The sequence below is a fragment of the Ochotona curzoniae genome, unplaced genomic scaffold (genome assembly GCF_017591425.1).
Source record: "Ochotona curzoniae isolate NIBS_2020 unplaced genomic scaffold, NIBS_Ocur_1.0 patch423, whole genome shotgun sequence".
Lineage (NCBI taxonomy): Eukaryota > Metazoa > Chordata > Mammalia > Lagomorpha > Ochotonidae > Ochotona > Ochotona curzoniae.
This window is the reverse complement of record NW_024466999.1, coordinates 814,144-832,912: the sequence shown is the minus strand read 5'-3', so window position 1 is coordinate 832,912 and position 18,769 is coordinate 814,144. Positions and strand designations below refer to the sequence as shown.

At 52.5% G+C, this 18,769-nt stretch overlaps 2 protein-coding genes across 3 annotated transcripts; one reads left to right on the top strand and one right to left on the bottom strand.

The window, feature by feature from the left end:
* Positions 1-776: 776 nt before the first annotated feature.
* On the bottom strand, positions 777-2,498 carry LOC121167694 (cytosolic iron-sulfur assembly component 2B). The gene is made up of 5 exons (XM_040997250.1): positions 2,315-2,498; positions 2,106-2,185; positions 1,814-1,939; positions 1,318-1,363; positions 777-1,029 (listed from the first exon to the last, which is right to left on the bottom strand). The coding sequence occupies exons 1-5, from the start codon at positions 2,466-2,468 to the stop codon at positions 932-934; spliced, it is 504 nt and encodes a 167-aa protein (XP_040853184.1). The 5' UTR covers positions 2,469-2,498; the 3' UTR covers positions 777-931.
* A 5,899-nt stretch (positions 2,499-8,397) lies between these two features.
* Positions 8,398-18,329, top strand: LOC121167700 (cocaine esterase-like). Of its 2 annotated transcripts, none has more exons than XM_040997260.1 (12): positions 8,398-8,473; positions 13,306-13,510; positions 14,249-14,390; positions 15,053-15,186; positions 15,268-15,526; positions 15,890-15,988; positions 16,179-16,319; positions 16,416-16,496; positions 16,620-16,764; positions 17,156-17,244; positions 17,817-17,890; positions 18,143-18,329. In XM_040997260.1, the coding sequence occupies exons 1-12, from the start codon at positions 8,398-8,400 to the stop codon at positions 18,327-18,329; spliced, it is 1,632 nt and encodes a 543-aa protein (XP_040853194.1). The 2 variants fall into 2 exon arrangements, with proteins under 2 accessions (XP_040853194.1, XP_040853193.1); XM_040997259.1 differs by having other exon boundaries at positions 17,156-17,293; positions 17,818-17,890.
* Positions 18,330-18,769: the final 440 nt, after the last annotated feature.

Here is an 18,769-nt window from a genome sequence, read left to right as displayed (position 1 = left end):
TCCATCTGCTGGTTCACTCACCAAATGGCCCCAATGGCCGGAGCTGGGCCGATCCAAAGCCAGGAGCCAGGAGCTTCTTCTGTGTCTCCCACATGGATGCAGGGGCCCAAGGACTTGGGCCATCTTCTGCTGCTTTCCCAGGCCATAAGCAGGGAGCTGCATTAGAAGTGGAACAGCTAGGACCTGAACCCATATGGAATGCCGGCATCAGATGCATTTATACGTTCACATCACACATAGGATCAGTGCAATATGGCATTGTCAGCAATTTTAGTGAATAACTGAATTTATGGTGGTGGTCAGGTATGCAATTTCTTCCTTGTCCACCCCGCCCCCAGACATATTTATTATTTGAAAGGTACAGGGGAGAGAGAGGCAGAGAGAGCAAGAAAAAGAAATCTTCCATTGTCGATTCATTCCCCAAATGACCACCAATGGCTAGGGCTGGGCCAGGCTGCAGCCAGGAGCAAGGAGTTCCATCCAGGTCTCCCACATGGGTGGCAGGAGCCAAGTACTCAGAACATCTTCCTTTGCTTTCCCAGTTGAATAGGAACTGGAGCAGCTGAGGCTCGACTGGTGGATCATGGGATTTCAAGGCCATCAGCAGCATTTTCACCCTTTCTCCCTTCTCTTACACTTTCAACCTCTAATCAAAATGCTGGGAGAGATTTTACAAATAAAAAATTATATTTTGACAATTTGCATGAACACTCGTTGTCATGACTCCTTCCCAAAAAACCGCAAATGATCCTACCAAAATGAAAGATGTCAAGGCATGTTGGGAAATGAATATAAATTAAGGGTTTATTACAAAATGCAAACATTAGTTTCTCATTGCAGTTGAAGGAAAATCAGTGTGAGCCCTGCGGGGAGGGGAGTTGGGAGCAGGACACTGTGGTAAAGGTGGCAGGTCAGGGGCTGGGAGCCAGGTTCAGGAGCGAGCTGACAGGCACTGATTGACGACCTCCAGCAGGTGGGTGTTCTCCAGGGCGGCTGCCACCCGCTCCTTGTCCGCAAGCTGCTTGTTCACTGTGGGAAGCCCAGAGGTGAAGGCAGGTCATGGCCAGCCTCATCTCTGAGACTACGGGGTGCAGGTTGTACTTCCATCCACAAGGCCCCTCCCCACAGCTCCTTTCCACCTTCCCAGTCCCTGAGTGCACACCTATCCTGCCTTCTTGGCATCCCTCCCACTGGGCAGCTCCTGTTAACTCTCAGCCCTTCACTGCGGGGCCTCTGGCAACCTCGCCCCTCAAACATGGGGGAAGCCTCCTGGGGAGCAGGGCCCATGCGGCCCCCTCACCACCAGGCCACACTCACCTGCGTGCTCCGAGGCGTGGGTCCCTGGAGTGATGTGCACGTCCATCTGCGAGGGAGAGCACCAGGGCCTGGGCACCCACGCAACTGCCTCCTTCCCCAAGGCCCTCCATCTGATCCTCTCTCCTCATTACACCTCGGGAAACTCTCACCTATGACCACTCCAATTATACCCAAAGACCTAGCCAACTACAGTTCACTTAAAGGCTTGCTGGGCCCTTTGCTTCCAGTCCAAACCTACGCACCGCCCCCTACTGTCCACCCTGGCACATTTCTCTCTCTTAATTCTCTCCCTCTCTCTTTGCTCTTGGCAATTCAGAACTTATTTTTTCTCAGCATCAACTAGGAAAGTTTCCTCCCGGTTTTATTTCCGTGACTTGACATCCTCCCAGGTCCCACCGTGGTGTCTAGTTCAGGCTCGTTTGGGGCCCCGTACTCAGTCGTAGACTTGGGCTTGTCTCACCCCACATCTACCCCCATCCCACTAGGCGCAACTGACCTTGAACCGCTGGGGAAGGGACCGCAGAAGCTTGACCTTGATGGAGAGGCCGATGAGGGTGGCCATGCTGCAGTGTGGAATAGTGGGCGTGAAGGCCACGGCCACTGTGCTCTCGGGATCGCTTACCTGTTGTGGGAACGAGATGGGGGAAGAGGGTGGCACAACCATCCCCAGGTCTGAACCTAGTCTGCTGTTTGGGACACGTCGTCTAACCTCGATAAGCCTCGGCTTCATCCTCCAGGCAACGGGCACAGCTCCCTTGCGGCAATCCCGGACCCTGGGGGTCACTCACCTGAACCCGCACCTGCTCTACCACGTTCAGCTCCTCCAGCGTCAGCGGGTGCTCCGGGTCATTGATGGAGCGGATGAGATGTGGCCAGTGAAGGAAAATGGGCTCTATGCCTGTCTCGGTCCCATCAGGAATGCCGGAAGGCCGCCGGACACCCCGCTCCCCCTCCCCAGACCCCAGCGACCCCGCCCGCCCCCGGCAGTGGCGGATATCGAAGATCTCGCGCGCATCAATGCTATCTGGGACCTGCTCGTCCTCCTCCCCCGCCGTCACCGGCCGCTCCCCGGAGCGCTCGTAGATGAGGGGGTTCGCATTCTCCAGCAGGCCGCCCCCTCCGCCGCTACCGCTACCGCTACTTCCCACCATCGCCGCACCCGGGTGCCCACCCCCGGTGGCGGACACTTCCGCCCGCTCCTGGAGGAGCGCTTCCGGAGAACCGGATGGGGCGTGGCGCGGCAACGGGGTGGCGCGAGGGACACGTCGCGCTGCCGGCGCTCCCCCTGGCGCAAGGGAAAAGCAGTGCTGTGAGGTGCTTGAGCCTAGGAAGACGCTGCTGATCTCTCCGCGCTTAGACCTGCCAGACAGAGATCCATACACGCTAGAACACCAAATAAAAGGGGAGAACCGCATCCTGGTAATGATGGGAAGCGGGTCTGTGACTGAGTAAGGGGCATGGCACCCTCAGAGCATGGACACAAGTGGGGAAAGTCAGCTGTCGGTCCTGCCATTAATAGGCCCTCTTTGCCTCTTTTCCCACCTGTGCACCTCCTCAGCAAAAGGCCTCCTGGCTTCCCCAGTTACAACCACTGCAGTGTCACTTTGATTTGCGGAGATCCCATATGTTTGGTGGTAGGGGAGGGAGTGGGTCCTCAAATGGATTTATTCCAGGTTTATTCTCACAGTGTGAGAAATGAATCCAGACAATGAGATCAGGATTTAAGTAAACAGATGAAAGAATACACATTCAGGAGGTGAATGGAAGCAGCCTCCTAGGAAAAAAAAAAAAAAAAAAACACCCTGACACCATCATCTCCCCTCAGCCGGGTTTGGGGCCCCCTTTATTGGTATGCGAACAGGGTGGGTTTCCAAGCATTTCCCAAACATGGAGTCCACAGAAGCGTGTTCGAGTGGACCCCAGGAGACAGGTGCACCATGCCCAGGCGAGCATGAGGATTGGCACGCGAGGGGAGGGCTTTGGCAGAGAAGGGCAGAGGCAGAGTTGGTGGGAAGTTTTTCAACTCCTCCACCTGCTCCCTACCCAGGTCGTATCCTATGTACAGGGAACTAAGTGACTCAGAATAAGCAGAAGGGTCTCTAGTATCGCAACGGGGCCAAGGCAGAGTACACACTGCCTCAGCTAGGCTCCCGGGACCCATGGTGACCTCTGCCAACGCAGCCCTGCCCCCGGAGGTGCCCTGCATGGCTGGACTTGGTCCTGGACTAGGGGCCCCTAGAGAGTCCACTTGGCACAGCGACCTTCGCTCTCCTGCTTTTCCAAGGGCCAGGGTGAAGCTCCCACAGGGAGCAACACGGCTCCAGGTCGATCTGCCTAGTTCTCCAGAGTTAGAGCCTGACACGCAAGCTCGTGGGCAAGCCGCCTGTGACGGTGCTGCCGGTGGAGGGGACAACACAGGGCCCTGGGGTGCAGGAATGAGCCCAGCATGGGTGGCTCTGCAGAGTGCTGGTCTGGGGCGGCAGCCTTGGGAGAGGTGGGAGGTAGGGGAGGGGGCGGGCCCTCTGAGCTGCTGCAAGTCTTGGAGCACCACTCTGGCCCTGCCACCACAGGGTCCTTGTCACCTGGACACCTGCCCTGGGAGAAGTGAGGCTTGGCACCTAGTGTAAAGGGGAGGGTACTTTCAGTTCCTGGCATTGTCCAGGCCCTTGGGCCACATCCAGGACAGTGCAACACCCAGCAGGGGGATGGGCTGTCTTCCACTACATTATAGGCCACCTGTATCTGCCCAGGAGGATCTCCATGATCCTCCACTGTGACCCACACTGCCCTGGCCTGCCCCTTGCCCACCCCCATAGATGTCTGAGCCCTTCCTGATTGGAAGATCTGCCGGCTTTCATGATTCCAAAAAATGGGATTTTATGTTGGTCCTACAGTCAGAATAAAGGCCTGCCATGGTCCCTTGGTGTTGGGAAAAAAAAAAAAAAAGACAATTTCTCCACTGAGTGCATTCCCACCGTCCTACCCCACAGTTCTTCCTTAGCTGTGTTATGATGAAATTCTAAGGTATTTCCCCCCCAAGAAAAACTTTTTATACTTTCCCCCCCAAATTGTTTATTTGAAAGGCAGAGAGAAAGAACTTCCATCCCAAATGACTGCTATAGCAGGAGCTGATCCAATCTGAAGCCAAAAGTCAGGAGCTTTAGGGTCTCCCACAAGGGTACAGGGGCCCAAGGACTTGGGACAGCCTCTGTTGCTCTCCCAGGTTATTAGCATGGAGCAGATTGGAAGTGCAGCAGCTGGGACTCGAACCAGTGCCCATATGGGATGCCAGTGTCACAGATGGTAGCTTTACCTGCTACATCCTAGCATCAGTCTCATTTTTAAAAAAAGATTTATTTTATTTTCCTATTGGAAAGGCAGATATACAGAGAAGGAAATACAGAGAGAGAAAGATCTTATGTCTGCTGATTTACTCCCCAAGTGGCCACAACAGCCAGAGCTGAACTGATCTGATCTGAAGTCAGGAGCTTCCTCCACTTCTCTCACATGGGTGCAGGATCCCAAGGCTTTGGGCCATCCTTGACTTCCCTCTGAGGCCACAGGCAGGGAGCTGGATGGGAAGTGGAGCAGCTGGAATATGAACTAGCACCCAGATGGAATCCTTGCATGCATAAGGCTAGGATTTAGCCATTAGGCTGTCACACTGGGCCTAGACCCATTTCTTAAAGAAGTAATCAGGGCCTGGCCTGATAGCATAGCAGCTAAGTCCTCGCCTTGAACACACTGGGATCCCTTATGGGTGCCGGTTCTAATCCCGGTGGCCTTACTTCTCATCCAGCTCCCTGCTTGTGGAGCTGGGAAAGCAATCAAGGATAGCCTAAAGTCTTGGGACCCTGTAACCATATGGGAGACCCAGAAGAAGCTTCTGGTTCCTGGCTTCGGATTGGCTCAGCTCCAGCCCTTGCAGCAACTTGGGGAGTGAACCATCAGACAGAGGATCTTCCTCTCCTCTTCCTCTCTATTTATCTGCCTTTCCAATAAAAATAAATGAATGTTTTAAAAAAAAGTACTAGATCACTCAGAACAGAGCAGGTGTCGCAAGATATGACTTTGAAAGAAGTTACTATTAACTTACATATGGTGTGGCTGATGTCCTTATAGGCCGCCTGTATCTGCCCAGCTCTGACAAGAGAAATACTTAGAGCATCACCTACAGCTTAAGGCTTCCACTCTAAACTTCTCCACCTTCTGCTTCTCCTTCTGAGTCTCCCACATGAGCAGCAGGGGCCTAACTGTTTGATCCATCCTCTACTGCTCTCCCAGGTGCCTTAGCAGGGAGCTAGAATGAGGACAGAACAGCTGGACTAAAAAATGCTCTTCTGATACAGGAGTGGAGTGAGAGATGGGACCTCCTACCCAGCCATGTGAGCTCTCCAAGCCAGATGGGGGAGTTCAGAGAACTTCCAGCCCAAAGTTGGGAATCAGGGACCCCCTGAGCCAGGCCAGTGTCCTCTCTCCTACTCCTGACAGCCGCTTTCCCTCTGTGTGTTATGGGCTTCCCTATGCGTGCTTCTAGAGTGCAATTCCAGCTGCACTGCCGCATTCCTGAAGGTTGAAATCCGTATTCTGACAGGAGGGGACATCATGGAAGGGCATGTGGGAGAGTAAAGAAGGAGGATAGGGGGATGGAGGGTAGCAGGTGGCAAATAAGGACCCAGAATCTGGGTTTGGGTACTCCAGTGCCACTAGACTCACTGTCTGCCCTGGGGTGGTCCCAGGGTCTGTAAAAATGTTGAAGTGATGGATCCATGCTTTCTGAAGCTGAATTTCACCTTGTCTAAAATGTCTGTGTCCGAGGACTGCCTGTACCTCAACATCTACGCACCAGCCCATGCCCGTGAGGGCTCCAAGCTGCCTGTGAGTGGGAGGTCAGGGACAGCTGGGGGTGGGAGGACATCCCTTCACTGCTGGAGGATGGAAAAGGACAAGATGACTGTGGCCTCCTGTGCCATGGATCCCGGTGAGAGGTCACTCCCTGTCAGGTTCAGGAAGTGCCTCTTCCCCAAGGAGGGCAGCTGGGCACTGGGCATGAGGTCCCATAGGCCTGGTTGCTGCCAGAGGTTAGAATGCATGCTCCCTGGAGGGCCAAGGACACCTGCAGCACCCTCAGGCCCAGGAGATGCCCTCAGGTGACTGAGAACTGCACTTGGACATCACCACAGACCTATCATTTGGATTTATGAGAATGGAGAACATCTTTGATTAACATCCATGTGGAATGGCAAGAAATACTCTCCTTCCTTTGCCATCTCACAGAGGGTTCTGGGAGCAACGGAACCAGAGTCTTAAACCTGGGGCAGCACTCAAAGAATGGGAGACCTAGTCTTCCTGCTAACATGGCCCAAGTCCTTGAGTCTGCCAGAGTTCTGGTTGCATGGGCAGCTATAGAGTCAAGCACCAGTTAATCAAGATTGCAGTCCAGATGGGCTTTAAGCTGAGGGGAGTTGCACAGTGCTGGTCTTGACACCCCTAGGTGATGGTGTGGATCCATGGCGGTTGGCTGGTTATGGGCATGGCTTCCATGTGTGATGGCTCTGCCCTGGCAGTCTTTGAGGATGTGGTGGTGGTCACTATCCAGTACCGCCTGGGCGTCCTGGGATTCTTCAGGTGAGCCTGGGTCTGGGCTGGGAACTGAGGGAAGAACAGTCCTGGCACAGCCCTGCCATCCCTGTCCCTGACACTTCTCAGCACTGGAGACCAGCATGCCAGTGGCAACTGGGGCTACCTGGACCAAGTGGCTGCACTGCGCTGGGTGCAGCAGAACATTGCCCACTTTGGAGGCAACCCTGACCGGGTCACCATATTTGGCGAGTCTGCAGGGGGCACGAGTGTGTCCTCACATGTGCTGTCACCCATGTCGCAAGGACTCTTCCACGGAGCCATTATGCAGAGTGGGGTGGCTGTGCTGCCCAACCTCATTTCCAGATCATCAGATGCAATCTCCACAGTGAATCCCCTGCCGTATTCTTACCCCTCAGGGCCTCATCCCCACCACTCCTGATCTGGCCCAAGCCAAGACACTCAGAATCCCTACAGTCCTCGTTCCTGACCTCTCATCTACAGGAACCCCAATGGCAAGGGCCTGCCACACTGGCCCGTCCTGGACCAGAAAGAGCAGTACCTGCAGCTGAGCACACAGCCTGCAGGAAGGCCCACAGACGCCGGTTCTGGGTCCAGACCTTGCCTGAGGAGATTCTGGAGCTGATGAGGGCTGAGCAGGAGCATGCGGATCTGTAGTTCCCCGTGCTGTAGTTGCCAAGGGATTCCAGAGCTGGTGGAAGTCGCCCTGATGTACCCACCACAGCCGCAAAGGCACCATTCATTCAGTAAATGAGTGTCCAGTCACTCATCCTGCTCTTGTATTAAACAAACTTATTTTGCACCTGCCACCTGAGGTTCATTGTCAAGACTGCTAAGAGCCCTCTTCGTGTGACACATTCTGTGTGGTTCCCGTGAAGCTGTGCCTGGACAACACCCCTTAACACCCAATAGGGCCTTCTCTGTACCCAATCCTCTCCTTCTAGGTCCTCCCCACTTTGCGGGAGGTATCTTGGGATTTTAACACACTAACCTTAGTTCCTTTATAAATACAGTCTTAACAATTATAGACTATGTCAGAGATGGGTCCCAGGGAGTCCCTTCGACCATCAACCAAGAACTGTAATAGATAAGGCACCATGGGATTCACTTAACCCTGGGTGCTAAAACCAAGGAGGGTTTCTCGGCCTCAGGGACAAGTCACACCTCCCATCCTTTTCTCAACAACTGTCCTTCACTCCATGGAAAGATCATTCCATTTCAGTAGGACTGAGGAGAGGGCCCCAGGTACCATGCAATGGCAGTGACATGGTGGAGGTTGCCATACCAGCATCTGCTGGCTCTTAGGTCTGCACCCATCCCCTCCCTCTAGACTGCAATTTGAGCCTGGCCAGCTGTCCCGCCTTCTCCCTGCCCAGGTTGAACTCCGGCCTGGGCGAAGACCAGCTCCACCCCTCGGGGGAACACCCAGGGCAGCCTCTGGGGCACATAGCAGCTACACACACGGACCTGCCTTGGACCATGGGGCTGCACTGGTTGTGTGCACAGCTCGGCGCCATGGCTTGCGGGCTTCTGCTGCTTCTTCTCCCAGGCCAGGGTGAGACTCCCCAAGGTGGCCACAGGGACCCAGGTTGGATCTGCAGTTAGAGCCCTTTTCGATGGGAGGGCTGGCATCTGGGAGGTAATGGGGGGGCATGCAGTGCACCCCGAGTGGGCTCTTGAGACTTGGAGCAGGTCATGGCTGCCTGAGGCCAGAGGAAGAGAGGAATGAACCTGGCAGGATGCCTCTGAATGGAACTGGTGTGGGTCATCCCCAGGACAGGTGCAGGGGTAGGAAATGGAGCTGCTTCCCACCTGTACTTGTGTCTGGAGCTAGGAGCAGGCATAACAACATAACAAACCTTCCTGTGGTGGAAGTGCCACTGGTCCCCTCCAGTGGGAGCCCAGGTCCCTAGACAAATATGATCTGAATGACCACTCCTGTCTTACCCACTACATCTGACCTGGGGCTAAGACCTTGGCCTTCAGGGCTAAGGCAATGGCCTGTGTCTGCCAGGTTAGGCCCCGTAACCTTTGATACAGACTTTATCCAGTCCTGGTATCTCTCCCTTATCCTGCAATTTATCTATAAAGAACCCATTAAAGAAGTGACACAAGAGTCTGCTCCCCCTACAGTTAATATCTTAGTGCTGGCCTGCATTTTGAGAGATTTTTCAAGAATTCACAAGCAGGACTCACATTACAAGCCTGGAAGTTTGAGGTGTCCTGATGTCAAACTTCAGTTGCAATGTTTTTCAGGAAGTCACAAGCCCTGAGCAAACAAATAACCAATGTACTCAAATGGATAGGAGCCCACCTGGGCTGCTCACCCCTGTCATTGACCAATCAAAAGAAGGCCATGCACACTGTGGACTAAACAGGTACCAAGATGAGTTGGCCTGGTGCTGCACAATCCCAACTTGAACTCTGTGCTTGAAGTAGGCCTTGCCTACTTCAGGGAGGCTGCAAATTAAGCATTACTGTCTGGCTCCTGGCTGCATTTTGCAATAATTGCCTACATCCCCCCCCCATCTACCATGATGTCAGCTATTGGCTTACCACACATTGGGCAGGTGGTCCCAGTTTGGGGGGTCTACAGCAACTCCTCAAGCCAGTTTTGGGGACTCTTCTTTAGCAACTGTGTGGGCGGAGTCCTCAAGTCTGGATCCTGTCACCCGAAGTCCCCCTCATGTGGTACCTCACTATCTAGCTGCCCTTCCCCAATCTGTTCTTCCCAGGAAAGGATCAACCTTGGTCTGCCCTTGGCCAGGCTCTCGGAGGTGACAAGGATATTTTAGGAAGAAAGATCTGCATGTGCTACCTAATGACTCCTGCTGAAAATAGTGTTTGGCTTGGACCCATGTTTAGAAAGAATCATGGACAAGTCTCAGAGAGTTCCTCTGCCTCTTCTGTGCCACCTGTACCTGGCTTCTCTGCTAGGCCATCAAGGTCTCAGACCTTGTCCATAGCACCCAGGAATTTACTCCAGAACAGATATGCACTCTTTGACATGAGTGTAGGCAGCCCCTGTCCATGAAGAAAGGAGGGTGGCTAAATCTACCAAAGCCAAGGTCGTCCCTCAACACCGCCACACTGGGGACCACACTCCCAGCACCAGAACCTTTTGGGGGCACACCCTTAACTTTCCCATAGCATTGTGTCTCCTGGCCCCTATGAGTGTCTTACAATGTGCATTCATTTCATGTGCCAATCCTTAGCAAGGTTTTAACTCGATCCGCAAGAACTCACAAGTCCAAGGTCCCAAGTCCCATCTCAGACCCAAGGCAAATTCCTAATAGCTGTGAACTGTGAAATAAGCAGATCGAGAGCTTCCAAGACACGGTGGTACAACAGGACCAGAAACCTTCCTAAGACAAATGGGAGGAATGGACAAGAAAGGGCTCCCAGGGCCCAAGTCCAAAGTCCGGCAATCACTAAGTCCTGAAGCTCCCAGAATACGAACACGTGTCTGCAGAGCTCCATGTTTGGGAAACGCCTGGAAACCCACCCTGTTCACATACTCAATCAGGGCACTGACCTCTACCAATAAAGGGGGCCTCAAGCCTGGCTGGGGGGAGATGATGGTGTCAGGGTGTTTTTTGTTTTTTCTTTTTTCCTAGGAGGCTGCTTCCATTCACCTCCTGAATGTATGTTCTTTCATCTGTTTACTTAAATCCTGATCTCATTGTCTGGACTCATTTCTCACACTGTGAGAATAAACCTGGAATAAATCCATTTGAGGACCCTCTCCCTCCCCTACCACCAAACATATGGGATCTCCGCAAATCAAAGGTGACACTGCGGTGGCTGTAACTGGGGAAGCCAGGAGGCCTTTGCTGAGGAGGTGCACAGGTGGGAAAAGAGGCAAAGAGGGCCTGTTAATGGCAGGACCGACAGCTGACTGGCCACCCTTTCCCCACTTGTGTCCATGCTCTGAGGGTTGTCCCTTACTCAGTCACGGACCCACTCCCCATCATTACCAGGATGGGGTTCTCCCCTTTTATTTGGTGTTCTAGCGTGTATGGATCTCTGTCTGGCAGGCCTGAATGTGGAGAACCCCCTAGCACTCCCCATTTTGTGAGGTGGTCGGCAGGGAGGATGAGGTGAGGAGGCCACAGATATGAACTTGCTAATTTTGCAATGAGGAGAGAGATAGAGAGAGAGCTCGGTCTACACTGGACTTGGTCTAGGCTTTTGTTTCCATGTATGAGACTTCAAGTTGATATGGATAAAGGGAGCTAGGAATGTAAGATTTATTTAAAGATAAATAAATCTTCCCACCCAGAGAAAATGAGGGTTGCAATTTGCAAGATTCTGTGCTGTCCTTTTGTAGGCTCTGCCCAGGGCAGAGCCTAATTCACCATTTAAAGAAATCAGAGTTTTAGACAGGGCTGCAGCACATGTGGAGATCTCTAGGAGTTTCACACGGCCTGGTATACATGTCTGCAGAGCACCTATTGGCATCTGGGAAGTGTCATGGAGGCAGGTGCATGAGGGGAAGTGGGCTCAGGTGCATGATGGGCGGTATTGGACCTACAGCATAGAAGGGGCTGAGATTTGGGCGGTGCAGCCTCAGCCTCCCCTCTCTTTCTAGTTGCATGCTGGTGCCCTCAGTTTTCCTGGACTTGTACTGCGCACTGGGTGGGCTTAGAGGAGCAGGATTACACAGTTCCAGGGTCCCAAGAGCAGCATTTTCATTGCACAGCCTCACAGGCATTCTAGTGGTGGATCTTCGCAGGGGATTCTCCCCTGGAGGAAGGCTCAGCTTAGATCCCAGTCTTTGCCTTGAAATTCTGGTGGAAATCACCATCATGACTTTCCACTACAACCATCACAGGACTTGCATTCTGTAAAGTTAGCACCCCCTAGATGCTGCCAAAGTCTGCCAATGGCTCCCTTTGTGTCTTTGTGAGCAATGGCTAGAATTGTCAAAGTTTCAGCAGAAGCCCTGGCTTTTACGAGCACCCTAGACCACTCTCTGGAATCACTCTGCCCTCCAAGGGCCTGTACTAAGAAGGATAACCAAGACAATTGCAGAAATGTCCCTGGCTTTCTCCTACAGGAATCTCTTAAGCCAGTGGGTTCTTGGTGGCACCGTTATTCTTTCTCAAGCAAGCTTTTTTGCCCTCTACACAGACAGACTGGAAAATTTTCACCTTTACCCTCTGGTTCCCTTTGTTGAATCTCACCATTAAACTTGTTGAGAGCAACTACCCATACCAATGCAGCTCAGCTCTTTCTTCACATTTTGCTTAGAAATTTCTTTCACCAGATATCCTGGGTTATCACCCTCAACTAACTTACTTTCTTTCTCTTTCTTTCTTTCTCTCTCTCTTTCTTTCTTTCTTTCTTTCTTTCTTTCTTTCTTTCTTTCTTTCTTTCTTTCTTCCTTCCTTCCTTCCTTCCTTCCTTCCTTCCTTCCTTCCTTCCTTCCTTCCTTCCTTCCTTCTTTCCTTCCTTCCTTCTAGATTTATTTATCTTTATTGGAAAGGCAGATTTACAAAGAGAAGGAGAGACAAAAAGAAGGAGATCTACCTATTGGTTCACTTCCCAATGGCTGCAACAACTGGAGCTGAGCTGATTCAAAACCAGAAGCCAGGAGATTCTTCTGAGTTTCCCATGTGGGTGCAGGGGCCCAAGGGTTTGAGCCATTCTCCACTGCTTTCCTAGGTCACAGGCAGGGAGCGCAACGGAAAGTGGAGCATCCATGATACTAACCAGTGCCCATATTGGGTACTGGCACTTGGAGGTGGATAATTAGCCATTTGAGCCATTGCACCAGCCTCACTGATTTCTAACAAACCATTATTGTTGTCTGTGTAAACCTCATCCACATGTTGCCTACATTTCTATCAGAATTCTGATCAGAACACCTGACCAGTGTCTGACAATTTCCAACTCCTTCCTTATCCTTTTTGTCATCTGAGCCACCAACAAAGTCACCCTTATCCTTTCATTCACAGATGCTGGGTTTTCTAGCTTCATCCTCTTGCAACCTCTGCCTACTCCCAGTTGCAAAGCTGCTCCCACCTTCTTAGGTGTTCCTGTTCAGTTTTGCTTCTATAGTCAAAAGTCACCACACCAATTCACCTTTCCTCCCAAGCAATTCCCAGGCTTCCAGCTATCTGCTTTCTGTCTCTGTGGATATTCTTATTGTGGGCATTTCTTATAATTGGATCAATGAGTCAGCAGACAGGTGGCAGAGTGTGGGGGGAGCATTTCAAATAGGAAGCAGGATTAAACTAGTGATTGTAGGGCCAAGGTCCTCACTAATGCTGAACTGAGGACAGCAAAGAGGCGGTTACACCAGAAATCAGGGGTGGGGGTAAGGAGGGGCAGCTAGCGCGCTGTCGTTAGCTGCCCTCCTTGACTGCACCTCTTTGCCCACAGGTCAGGATTCCACAAGCCCCATCAGGACCACACACTCTGGGCAGGTGCAGGGGAGTCTGGTCCACGTGGAAGGCACCAACGTGGGCGTCCACACCTTCCTGGGCATTCCCTTTGCCAAACCGCCTCTGGGGCCACTGCGTTTTGCACCTCCTGAACCTGCTGAAGTTTGGAGTGGAGTGAGGGATGGCACCTCCCATCCAGCCATGTGAGCTCTTCCAGGAGTGTTCAGTAAACTTCTGGCTCTGGGGTGGGGGTGGGAGGCCCAGCTGTCCTTTCATCCACACCCATAGTCAGTTTTCCCTCAAGTCTCGTGCATTTTCCCAATGAGCTCAGGAGGGTGCAGAGATTCTACCAGCAGGGAGTGGTGTTTCTGGGCGCAATTCAGGTTGGCCCCAAAAAACTTTTAGGAGCCTCCAATGCAGCAGTGGTGGCTGCCTGGAGAACGCATGTCCAAAGTCACAGAGCCACATGCCATTGGACCTTGGTTGGTTCTTTTCTCTTAGAGAAGGAGACTGTTGGAGCGGTGAGATGTCCCTGAGTGAGAGTGGACACTTGGGATGAGGAATGTCCCACTGTCCTGCCCCAAGAAGTCACAACTATCCTGACATACAGCATCTGTGTGGGCTGATTCTTTGGGGCCAAGCCTGAATGGGTACCAGGATACAGCAGTGAGTGGCATTCTAAGGATCCCCTAAAATCAAGGCTTTCCCAAGTAGTTGGATCCTAAACCACATCCACAACAATGAGGTCTCCCTGGAGATTCATGCCAGCTTTCCTTGAACCCAGGGCCCTCTGATGTGGTGGGAAGAGCTGTTGGAGAAATGTCACATGTGAATGGGGGCTGGGCAGAGGAGGTCCAAGTTATCAGGGATACAATCTGGGTCAAGCATGTGATTTAGCCCCAGCCGGCTCCCACACTGACCTCCTGACATGGTGATCCCAGCTGTCCACAGGACATGGTTGCTATGAATACCCAGACTCAGAAGCTATTGAACCTGACCCTGCCATCCATTCTCATGTCTGAGGACTGCCTGTACCTCAACATCTACGTACCTGCCCATGCCCGTGAGGGCTCCAAGCTGCCTGTGAGTAGGAGGCCAGGGGCAGCTGGGGAGCGGGAGCTTGCTGGGAGGATGTTTCTTCTCTCGGATGATGAGATGGATAAGATCAGGATGGGCTGCATTACAGTACAACCCTGTGGAGAAGCTTCTGAATTCCAAGGCCAAGAAATGGGTCTTCCCCAGGGCACTTGACCCTTAAGAGTGAGTCTCATAGTCTTGGGTGGGGATGAGGCTCCCAAAGTCAGAGGCAGTGACCCTGGGTCAGACCCAGGAGTCACCGAAGCAAGCTGGAGGCACATGTGTCCCAGGCCTGGGCTTGGAGGCTGTCAAGGAGTTAGTTGAGGATAATCCATTGGGTGAGTGATGACAGTAAGGTAGTTGAAATAAAAAGTGAGCCTTGGCCTCTTCTGATCCATGTTTCTGAGGGACTATCTGAGGGACATCCCTTCTCTTTGTACCTCACAAGGAATTCTGGAAAGTAATGGAGCCAGGCTTTAATACATGAAGTTGAACAAAAACTACAGGAGACCTATCCATCTACCCAAACATGGCCTGGGACCTATGGTCTCACTAGAGTTCTGTGTATGGGCAGGTGCAGAAAACTGAACATTGGTTAGTCAAGGTAGCAGCTCAAGTGGGTTTTAGGTTTAGGGGTGACCTCTTGGCATTGACCCTGACATCTCCAGGTGATGGTGTGGATCCATGGGGGTTCCCTGACTATAGGCATGGCATCTTTGTATGATGGCTCTGCCCTGGCAGCCTTTGAGGATGTAGTAGTGGTCACTATCCAGTACCGCCTTGGCGTCCTGGGATTCTTCAGGTGAGCCTGGGTCTGGGCTGGGAACTGAGGGAAGAACAGTCCTGGGACAGCCCTGCCATCCCTGTCCCTGACATTTCTCAGCACTGGAGACCAGCACGCCAGCGGCAACTGGGGCTACCTGGACCAAGTGGCTGCACTGCGCTGGGTACAGCAGAACATTGCCCACTTTGGAGGCAACCCTGACCGGGTCACCATATTTGGCGAGTCTGCAGGAGGCATAAGTGTGTCCTCACACGTCCTGTCACCCATGTCGCAAGGACTCTTCCATGGAGCCATTATGCAGAGTGGGGTAGTCCTGTTGCCCCGCTTCATCTTGAATTCATCTGATGCCATCTCCACGGTGAGTCCTGGACACTATAGAAGCCCTGGCCTGTCTCTCAAGCCTCTGTTACTATCTTTTTATTGTACATGACAAGGACCACCAAGATGCCCCAGAGCTGGTGCCTACCCCGGCCTTGCTCAGGGGCAGAGAGGTCAGAATTTATATAACCTGAGACTTCCTGTAACCTGTCAAACTATCACCTTGATTGGTCACCCTAACTGGTACCTCTAAATATAGGCAAAGTTGGGACACTATCAAAACTGCACAACCAACATGCAATGTCACATGAGAGCCGGGGCATTTCTGTTCCTGTCAAGGCTTTGGATGAATTTCACTCCCTTCCTGCAAGGATGAATCAACACCTGCATGGTCCTTTTACAGATGGTGGCCAATCTATCTGCCTGTGACCATGGGGACTCCGAGGCCCTGGTGGCTTGTCTGCGGGACAAGAGTGAGGAGGAGATGTTGAACATCACCAAGGTCAAGCTAAATTCCCAGGGACTGATGGGGAGAGGGTGAAGGGCCCAAGTGTGGGAATTCCTTTCCATGCCTGGGTGACCTCACTGTCCTGGAGAAAAGTAAAAGTGAGGTCATTCTAACTGTAGTACAGTGTTGAACCCATTACCCAGGCTGAGCCAAAAAATGCTCCTGAACTTGAATGTGCCCTCAGGCCTTCAAGATCATTTCTGGGGTGGTGGATGGAGCCTTCCTGCCCAAGCACCCCTTGGAGCTGCTCTCCTCAGCCAACTTTCAACCTGTGCCCAGCATCATTGGAGTGAACAATGATGAGTATGGTTGGATCATTCCCTCGGTGAGTGCCTGGGGAGCACTTGTGGTGGGGAGGCCTCAGGCTCCTTGACTGGAGCATCTTCCAGCCCACACTTGAGACTGTCCTCTCACCACCCAGAGCCTGGGCCTCTATGCCACACAGAAGGAAGTGGACAGAAAGACCATGCGGACTTTTGTACAGAGACCACTGGCGCATATGGTAAGACTCCTGGGGTCCTGCCCAGAGGAGGGAGGCCTAGGACCTGCCTCCCCTACCCTGAGCCTACTGTCTCTCTTTCCCCAAGTCTGTCTAACACTGCCTGTTACCCATCACCTTGACTAGATGCTGCCCCCTGAGTTTGGGGACATGTTGATGGAGGAGTACTTGGGAGATACTGAGGACCCCCAGACCCTCAAGATCCACTTCCTGGAGATGATGGGGGACTTGATCTTCCTGATTCCCGCCCTCCAAGTAGCACATTTGCAGCGTGAGTTGATCCATGATTAATGCCATTCTGGCAAGAAGGCAGCTCGGAGCCATGAGTCCCTGGTAGGGTCTGTCTCATCCCATCCACCCTGAGTGACAGGTGCTTGATGTCCTTGATCTGAGCCAATCCTCATGGCCGATCTTGGAGGCAGAATCTCCCCTAGCTGACAGGTCAGGGATGGGTAAGCATGCTTCAGCGACACTCCCAGCTTGAAGTCCAAGATCATGCCCCAAGCTAGGCTAGTTCCCTTGCTCCTGTTCCACTCTGCACTGCTCCCTTACTTAGTCCTGCTGGGGACAAGAGCTCATCACCAAGGGCGAGGCAGGAAAGCTTCAGGTTGATGGTTTCCAGACAGTGGCTCCTCTACCCCATCTCCACCCCCAACACCCAGGTTGCCATTCCCCGGTCTACTTCTACGAGTTCCAGCATAGGCCCAGCTTCTTCCAGGATACCAAGCCGCCCCATGTGAAGGCCGACCACGGGGATGAGGTTCTCCTTATCTTCAGGAACTTTTTCAGGGCCACTCAGGGTGAGTCTTTCTCATTCCTCTAGAGATGAGATATGGCTATGGCCTGGTCCCTCGGGGAGCATTGCTCGCACTGCACAGATGAGGGGACCAAGCCTTAGAGAGTGGGACAGGTGCTCAATGTTACAGCTCTGAGGGCTGTGCCAGGACTAGAGCAAGAGCCTTCAGCCTGTACTCCCTCCCCTTCTGCCAGCCCTGGAGACAGGTGTTTCATCTGGGAATAGGGGCCCATATTTCAAAAGTGTATTGGTTTCTTAAATGGCTTCTCAGAATCAGAAAAAAGAAGGTTTTTTGTTTGTTTGTTTGTTTTTTGTTTTTTTTTCTTTTGGACCAGAAGTGAATGAGTGTCACTTCTAGAGATTGAGTTGGGGAAAGGATTGTTGGATAAGAGGGAGGGCAGGGTTCCCAAGAATGATGGGGGAGAGAATAGAGATTGGCCCATTTCTACTTGCACTGGCATGTGTGATCATGGTGGGGCAGTGGGCCTGTTCCTACTTGAGCTGACCCTGTGTCCTTCCCTGCTGCAGTGACTCTCACTGAGGAGGAGGAGCTGCTGAGCAGGAGGATGATGAAGTACTGGGCCAACTTTGCTCGCACCGGGTGAGACGCTCCACCCTACTCCCACCTGTCCGGGGCTATGTCCTTGACTTGGCCATGAAATGTCACTCTCAGAGGTTCCCTATGGGAGTGAGGACACCACATCCTGGGTTGGTAGGTCCCTATGTGCAGCTGAAATCAGAGGAGGCAGCTCTCCTATTCCTACAAACCATCCCCCACCACTCTGACCTTGCCCGACCCCAGAGAGGCTGCTCAAAGTCCCCATGGCCCTCCTTCGTGACCTCTCGTCTACAGGAACCCCAATGGTGAGGGCCTGCCACACTGGCCCATGTTGGACCAGGAGGAGCAGTACTTGCAGCTGAGCACACAGCCTGCGGTGGGCCGGGTCCTAAAGGCCCACAGGCGCCAGTTCTGGACCAAGTATCTGCCCCAGAGGATGCAGGAGCTGATGGGGGCTGAGCAGGATCATGTGGAGCTGTAGCTGCCACGTCAAGGTTGCATGAAGGACTCACAGGCCGGTACCCATCCACACTCTCAGAAGAGCTGTTGGCTGGATTCTAAGTTCATGTGCCACTCACACTCATCCTTTTGTCTTTCCATTCAGCATCATGTGCTGGGGACTTGCCACCCTGTAAAAATGTGTACCACATACCAAGGTCAAATCAGGACAATGAATACATCTATATGGGCCTCTGAACTCTTGTCTACTAAGTCTTTTAAAAGTCAATGTTAGGCACCCTCCACAGTCTAGAACACTAGAATCATCTTGTTTGTGTGCATTTTGCCAACCGTTATCCAACCATTATACAGTCTACCACTTCCTACCTTTATTACTCTGTAGTGATTACTATTGTTCTTTCTACTGCTGTGACATCGACTTGGTTAGGTTTTGAAAGTAAGTGCAGGCCCAACGCTGTGATA